This window comes from Micromesistius poutassou, assembly GCF_964030765.1.
Source record: "Micromesistius poutassou genome assembly, chromosome: 15".
Lineage (NCBI taxonomy): Eukaryota > Metazoa > Chordata > Actinopteri > Gadiformes > Gadidae > Micromesistius > Micromesistius poutassou.
The window spans coordinates 16190472-16198815 of NC_140285.1; the positions used below are offsets into that span (position 1 = coordinate 16190472).

The 8344-nt window shown below is 45.8% G+C and overlaps 1 protein-coding gene across 3 annotated transcripts; it reads left to right on the forward strand.

Annotated features, from left to right (window-relative positions):
- Nucleotides 1–228: 228 nt before the first annotated feature.
- senp1 (SUMO specific peptidase 1) lies at nt 229–8133 on the forward strand. Of its 3 annotated transcripts, XR_014638384.1 has the most exons (19): nt 229–794; nt 988–1049; nt 1141–1316; nt 1412–1490; nt 1596–1797; nt 2577–2691; nt 2811–2908; nt 3002–3267; nt 3371–3434; nt 3733–3771; nt 3886–3970; nt 4057–4197; nt 4283–4414; nt 4788–4991; nt 5661–5740; nt 6002–6086; nt 6177–6272; nt 7182–7476; nt 7969–7985. XR_014638384.1 is itself a non-coding variant. In XM_084480372.1 (18 exons), exons 1-18 carry the CDS (start codon nt 667–669, stop codon nt 7242–7244), a joined length of 2115 nt encoding a protein of 704 aa, XP_084336498.1. In that variant the 5' UTR covers nt 229–666; the 3' UTR covers nt 7245–8133. The 3 variants fall into 3 exon arrangements, 2 of the variants coding, with proteins under 2 accessions (XP_084336498.1, XP_084336499.1); XM_084480372.1 differs by having other exon boundaries at nt 7182–8133; XM_084480373.1 differs by having other exon boundaries at nt 2580–2691; nt 7182–8133.
- Nucleotides 8134–8344: the final 211 nt, after the last annotated feature.

Below are 8344 nucleotides of genomic sequence, written 5' to 3' on the forward strand. Positions count from 1 at the left end.
TGTTCGTAGCGTTTGCTGTATTCACAATTGCATGTTGTATGTATGACATTCTCACTGGTGGATCAATGGCTCTGTCCCAATTCAAAAGAGGAGTTCATTCTCTCGAGCCTCTTGGTTAGAGTTCTCGAGCCCCCCTTCGGCTCCAGCGGCCACTCATCCAATCAAAATGTGCGTTGGTGAGACGTCGGGTTCAGCCATGTTGTGGTTTTGAATGAGGAAGAAGCGGGAGACGTTTATTCTTTAGCGAGTTTAAATACCATTTAAAGTGAAACCCACGTCACGTTTTTTAATCCGTAAGCGGTTCAAAATGATACTTTCTTCGCAAAAGTGGTAGTTTCGACCACTTTTAATTCAAACAGTTGCCCAGTTTAGCCTAGCCTGCTGGGTTAGCATTAGCTAGCCGAGATAGTTAGCTTAGCGCGCTAGCGCTAAGCTAACTAGCTAACTTTAAGCCAACTAGCTCAGCAGCTTAGTTAAATTAACCAGATAACCGATGACTTTTGCTACGGTTGTCGACCAGCCGATATCAACCAGCCACAGCTAACCCAGCAGTCAGTCGAATGACGCGCACTCGCTTCATCTGTGTGGTCAGTGGGTCTGAAAGTGACAATAGCGGCGGCTTCTTGATCAACAACGCGTCGTTCGTCAATAAGTCTCCAGGCGGTCATGATGAATAAAATATACGAGTGGATGGTCACGAGCTACGCCAGTTTCCGAGAAGGAGCGCCACGCGCCAACCACTCACAGGACGCACGGGAGGACGCTCGAGCCAAGAGGAAAAGACCACTTGATGGGTAAGAGCTGGAGAGTGAAGGATCAACACCGCAGCGCGTCGGCCGGACGTGCTCGGTAAGCCGCCGCCGCCGCTTACCGAGCACGAGCCCGACCTCCCAGTGTTGACAAAAGTCGAGACATTGTTGTGCGCCTAGTTGTTGCGATTCATCGATTTAGGCACGACCCTAATTGATGGCGTTGTTGTTTTTAAAGTTTGCAAGACTGCAATGACGCCCGCCACGAAGATGGCAGGACAGCCAAGAAGTCGCGGAGAGGTGAGATGTAAACCGATCGTGCAACAAACACCGTTCCTCTTCTAACTAGTCTTTTGAATACACACCTGACGTGCGTTCACCTGTTCTCCAGGTGACCTCATGGACACCGTGAAGGGCGCGGCGGAGCGGGTAAAAGACCACGGCTCCTCTGTGGCGACCTGGGTGAAGAATAACGTGAGTCCTTTGAGGAGCATAGTCCCAGGTCCTCCGCCTGCGGTCCCGCAGCCTCAGGCGTCCACATCTGCGGCGACTTGGACAGGCAGACATGTATGTTTGGAAAGGACGCACGATGTATCCACGTTTGTGTGTGTGTGTGTGTGTGTGTATGTGTGTGTGAACATGATCTGTTATGCATTGTTTAGGTTGCAACGCCCAACTCTGGCCGTTTGGATGATGTGTTTGCAGCTCCATCGACACCGTCAGAGTGGAAGTCAAAATCTGGTAAGGTTGTGGTTGTGTACGGTGCTGCAATGTTTGGGTCATGAGAACACTTTGTTAAAACGCTGTCAAATGCTGTGTCCTGTCCTGCTTAATGTTTGATTTCAGAATCGTACCGAAATGAAAAGTTTGTGATGGGATCCAAAGTGTGCAGGCGTCAAGTGTGCATGAATCTAGCCCACCGAGAAGTAGCCAAAACGAATGGACACTCGACCACGGTCCAGCCATCCTCTACCCCCACCACCAGTGCTGTACACCTGCCCCCACGGCTAGGGAGACCACTCAGCCTACACACACATGGAACTTCAAGGTATGTAAAGCCCTTTACATACATCGTTATGGTTCCACGTTGACGCAACGCAAGGGGGTTACGGACCCGTTGCGTCCTTGCGTCCGCCCTCCTTGCGTCCACCGCAAGACGTGCGCCTCCCAAAAATTGTAACCTTGCGTCTAGGCGACACAGCCGCAAGGGCTGTGATTGGTCCGCTACTAATAATTTCTAAATCATTTCCGGAAATACTCTTTGTATGCAAAAAATCAAAGGCAAACCATGCAACTTTTGCCTTCATAGCTGTAACCTTTTTTTTACTCACTAGTAAGCGGTAAAAAGTGGAGACGTTTTGTATTCGGTCGTCATAGACTTCGAATGTAATGACTAGAATGGACAACGACGACCAACTAGTCTTCTGTTTTTGTTGCACATTGTTTGAGTCGTATTCAGCTTTCAAGTTGCGAGAATCCATACCATAATCAAAACTTCTAGTGGTAGACCAATTGTAAAGTAATAGCATGCACAGACAAAGACCAAATATTTGTTCTCTCTTTACCACGGACATGCATAGCGACACGTAAACACGACGCAGAACCATAAACGTTCAAGACCACGTCGAAGCGTCTGCGTGGTCCTTGCGTTGGGTGAACTTGGGGCCATAAGGAGCGTTTAACAGTCATTTCATTTACACACTTTTACAGAGTTGTTCAGAATGTTAAACCTAACTCCTGACATTTGTTCCTGAATTCTGCTGGATGAACCATTCTTAATTTTACCACTGTGACCTGTTGCGACTCTTCTGCGGTGGGCCCAACCAGCAGGTCTTACACCAGCATGTACGAGAAGACGTTCCCCATCAGGATGGTGCAGAGCCCGACACACAGCCCCTGTGGCCGTCTGCCAGGGGCCCGACGACGCAGTGCCGCAGCGGAGGTCAGACATTGGGAACCATCGCCTACCAGCCACATAAGTTATTAGTCTTAACTGTCAGCTAGTCTCATTCAGTGGAACCCCTTTCACGCCCGCTGCTTTCTATCCCTCTGTCGGAGCAGTCTGTGTGTGAGGAGGAGAAGGAGGCCTACAGGCAGCTTCTGAACATTGTTTCCGGTGGTCATTCGTCCTGCATCAATGTGCGTTCACACCGAGATTTGTAAGTATCTCTTTAACGTTTCATCTCTCCTAAGCGTCATCTTGTGAAATGTCATAGAGCAAGGTGTTCACCTCCCTACCCTCCCCTTCTAAGCACCAGCCTTCTGAGCACCAGTAAACGGCTCCTGCAGTTCTCTACCCCTGCGGGAGCGGAGGGTACTTCAGACGGACCCAGCATGAGCCCGCGGGGCCTCTCAAGCCAGAGCTCCAGCAACCTCCCTAGTCCAGTGGAGGCCTCCATCAAGCCCGGTACTCTGCCCTGGTCCCCAGAGCTCGGCTCCACTGGGGCAGCCAGCATTCAGTCAGTCCCCTCGCCTGGTGCCATCCTGGACACCTCCTCTCGGGACAGTCTGTCGTCGGGTAGGTGAAGCTTGTGAAGCTGAAGCAGTGATGGATGTTTCCACATCACTTGAGTCCCTCAAACTTTTGCAGCATGTAAGTGATTTCTGTTTTTATTGTACAGCTCACGATGGGGACTCGGTCATAATTGTAAAAGAAGAAAGGGGTAAAAAGCCAAACCCTCCAAGGTTTGTACATATTGTTTCCGCTATTTTGAATTTAAGATAGATATTAACCTCTTACATTACCTGTTATATTCATTCTACAACCTTACTAATTGGACTCGTAGTGAGGTTCAAGACGATAATGCCGCCTCAAAATATATGTATTTTACAGAATAGGAAATTGTACATTTGCTGATAAAGGTCTTGGTATAAATAGTACAACTGTTGGTGAAGTGTGACCTGGACAAATGCACACTTGAAAACATTCACAAAAAAATGTTATCACTGAAATGTTACCTATCCTTATGTCTTAACTCTCTAGTGTCCCGTGCTTCAAAGCCGAGTTATGGATCAAAGAATTGTAAGTTGATCTGAAATAAACCATTGTTGTGCACTATTTTCCCCCCAGTCCTTATTGATTTTTATGTGGTTATAACTCGAGGTAACCTAAACAAGATCTCTTCTCCTCTGGCAGGACTAGTATGTATGACTCTCGAGCTCGAGAGAGGCGGAGACAGATCGAAGAGCAGGAGGCCTTAGCGGCCATGCTCTTGCGCCAGGTGAGTTCACAGCACATGATCTTTTCAGACATGGGCCTACCTTGTTGCCTTCTTTCCCTCCGTTGATCTGGCTCTGTGTTTATCAGCGGCTGTCTGGAGATGGCCAGTGGGTCCCCAAGGTGGAGGTCCACATTCGGGTTCCCCTGGAGAAGGAGGTCCCGCTGACTCCCCTCATAGAAGAGCCAAAGAAGCTGGATGAGAAACCTGAGTTCCCTGAGCTTGTCGAGGTATATCTTCCTTCCTTCTTTCTCTTTCGGAAAGCTTCGGTCGGTCTTCTAGCTGTGTGAGACTAGCGTTGGCTTGTGCTTGTAGGAGATGGAAGACGAGGTGAACAGGGTGCTGAAGGGAGGCAGTCCACACGAGGTCCTAAGTGAAGGATTTGGCCTCAGCCTCACACGCAAAGACCTGCAGACACTCGGCAACCTTAATTGGCTCAACGATGAGGTAAACGGCGATGCACCTCTTGTTCACTTGGTGTTGGTTGTCTTCTGCCTTGTATGAACTCATACAGACATTCCTAATCCGAACAAATTTAGGTGCTGGCAGTAGATCAGGAGGTAGAGCGTGTTGACCAGAAGGTTGCTAGTTTGATCCCCGGCTCTTCCTAGAGTGTCGAGGTGTCCCTGACTGAGCAAGACACCTCACCTTAACTGCTCCCGACGAGCTGGCTGTCGCCCTGCGTGGTTGGCTCTGCCATCGGTGTGTGTGTGTGTGAATGTATGAATGAATTGTTGTAAGTCCCTTTGGATAAAAGCGTCAGCAAAATCCCCTTAATGTGAATATAAATGTAGCTAGATTCTTCTCTTTGCCTCCCCAGGTCATCAACTTTTACATGAACCTGCTGGTGCAGCGCAGCAAAAGTCCCGGCATGCCCTCTGTCGACACGTTCAACACATTTTTCTACCCCAAGCTGCGCACCAGCGGCTACTCAGCGGTCCGACGCTGGACCAAAAAGATGGACATCTTTGCAGCCGACATCCTTCTGGTGCCCGTCCACCTGGGGGTGCACTGGTGCCTCTCGGTAGGGCGACGAACGGTTTCTGCAGAAGCTCTAGGAGCCGCTAGGGTTTGGATTAAAGATCCCATATCATACTTTTTTTTAGGGTTAATAATTGCATTTGGGGGCACTATTAGAATAGGGTTACATGCCTGTTACACGCATGTTAGAAATACCCCTTATCATTTTCACACTTAATTTCTGCAGAATAAATTTCAGCTTCTTTCAAAAACGTTGAATTGTTTTGTATCATGTCGCTTTAAGGCCCCCCTCCTGGGTAGCCCAGTCTGCTGTGATTGGACAGCACGCCCACTCAGTTGCGATTGGTTGAACACCCCCCACCCCTTAAACATTGCCAGCTAACCGAACACCACCACCAGCTGTAAACAGCTTTGTTTGAGGGCTAGGGTTAGACGTCAGACTGTGCAGCACCCACTGCACAGTCTGACGTCATATTATTATGGAAGGAAATAATATGAAACAAACTGTTTCACGCAGGAGGGGGGGCGGGGGCAGGGCGTTCTCGGTGAGGGCCGTTCTCGTTGGAGGCAAATACTCCCCCTGGCTCGGACTTAGATTGTCCTAGCTAAGCAGACGTAAAACATCTATACATACGTCATATAAAAGTCTAAAGCAAAGGAAAATTTCGTAAAAGCATGGTATCACTCCTTTAAATGTTTCTCTTTTGTCCAGGTGGTAGATTTTCGCAAGAAAGTCATCATGTACTACGACTCCATGGGGGGGAACAACGATGAAGCCTGTCAAACGTTGTTGTAAGTTTGAGGTTGATGTCAGATTTTGGTGTTGGACTTGTTATTCTTGGTACTATTGGAATGGTATGACTATGGTATGACCCGTCGTTAGTTTTGATGATTTTAAACATTTCAAGGAGGTTTGTTCTCTATCTCCGTTGGGATTTGTTGGTAACTTTAACTAAAATTATTCTTCATATTTGAATACTTGAAAATTGGCAATAGCAGTTATTGTTGTGATGAATTACCAATATCTAATGAAATGTAATGACTCCTCCACAGACAATACCTGAAGCTGGAGAGTAAGGACAAGAAGGGCAAAGAACTAGATACCTCAGGCTGGACTCTGCACAGTAGGAGACGAAATGTAAGGCACCCCTGGGTGTGTTACACTTATTACAGATTGAATCTCCTTTAAGAACTAGAATGACCTTTGACTCTGCTTTTGCTTTTCCAGGAAATCCCCCAGCAGATGAACGGGAGCGACTGTGGCATGTTCACGTGTAAATATGCAGAGTATATCACCAAAGACAAGGCAATAACATTTACGCAGGTAAGCAGAATGGTAGGATGAGAAACATCTTACATTGATTAAAGAGGCACCGGGATTTCTGAACAATAACTCATAATTATCTGCTTCTCACGGCCAATACCGATACAATAACAAAACCAAAAAAGGTCTTATTATAACTAGGATTTATGGACAACTGAGGGTCTTAATTTCAATCAAGATGCGAAAAAAAACTGTTCATTTATAACAAAAATAATCCGAAAGTGCATCAGACAAATTCACAAACAAACATGTTTTGATATAAATAAGCCGATGGCCCCTTAATAAAAACACAATGTTAAATAATTGTCAATATCAAATGTATTGCCTAATAGATCATTAAAGAACGCGATGCTTTCTTTATTGCAAAGTTCAATGCAGTAGTCTACTGTCTGCTGAAACAGTCAACACTGAATTTTGACATTTTACAATAGTCTTCAGGCGCAGGAGAAGCTAAACGCGTATGATAAGACCATCAATGCACTGTAACGGCAGACAATTCATCGGCTCTACTTATTGGCTATCATTGTTATTTTTAGTAAACCCAAGTGGTTTCAATGACAAAAATCATTGCAGAATTATGTGTGGGATCTTGCTTAATAGCTTAATTCCTCTCGGGAAGGGCTTCCAAAGCATGTGTGGTGCCATAGGCAGCTGAAGACAAGACATTTACGATTTAAATCGTAACCTTTGTTAAACATAAAATGATAATGAAATGACAATTGACCTGTTCATAATTACGCACAAAATCATAACGCTGCAAGGAAGAGTTTTATTCTGTATCGTCCCAGTGACTTGATACATACAGTATAAGGTGACAGTGTTATAATACTTATAACATTCTGACTACCACACCAAATAGCTTACTACTAATCTCTTCCTAACCCGACACTGTCCTCGTTGTGTCTGCAGAGACACATGCCCTACTTCAGGAGGAGAATGGTCTGGGAGCTGCTCAACCGGAAACTCTTGTGAGAGTCAACACGCGCCGGGCTCAGGATGTCTTAATGTTGTTGGAGACGGCCGCGCCCTTCAACACAACACTCTATTGAGGTTCACTCCGACATATATGGACCTCGCTCTGCCATACAGCCACGTCTACAGCCTGGCCTCTGAGCTGGGTCGGACGTGTTTTTGAAGGTGAAAGCACTGCCTCCCGTGACTGAACCAGGTTGCCATTTGGGATGCTCCTTCATTGACATTGCAGGTCAAGTGATGCATATATTTTTGTATTACCCATCAAGAACTGTAGGAATGGGGATTCCCTATTTTGATAAAAGTCACACTCTGACTCTAACCTTGCTGAAGTGTTCGGGAGCACAAGGTGATGCAGACACCCATGGAGTTCATCTTGTTTTAGTATGCAATTCTAAGCACACCAGACTGGACCAATACTTCAGATGTGCTTTAACAGGCCCATCATTTCAAATCATTTCCTTGCCTACCAGAGAAGTTGAAATGTTGAATTGTAAATGTTCAAAAACCGTATCCTTACATTGATTGGATTAGGGTTTCTGTGGTCTGAAGAGGCAACATTGTAAACGTAAACAAAAAAGAGCATAAAAACTTTATGGGGAAGTTCTGTGTCATAATCTTTTCAATGTGCCACTTTCATGGAGTTTGTTTTGAAATGCAAAGTGTTATTATGGATCGTACTATAGGATATGGACGTCTCATGCAAATTCTGTCTTAATTCCAGCTGGTAACACACAGGTTGAGCGGCAGTCTCCTGTGTGCTCGTGAGAGGTGCTCGACTCTCCAACGGCAGCTTTTGGGTATTCAGGATATTTTCACCTTTGAACACAGGCCTAAGCAATCCGCCTCATGGACAGTGTATTTAATATACATTTTTATACCTTTTTTACGTTTTGTTAACTTCCTTTTAGAAATAAATCTCTTGTGTATTGTGTGCTTTCAATGTATGTCACTGTGTGCTACCTCATTATTACACATTACAACTACAATTAAATGTATGCACTGGATGTGTTGTATAAACAGACTACATATAAACTCATTGAAAGTATTCACGTATCCCACCTATTGGGGCACTTAAGTGAAACATAAGTTAAAAATCA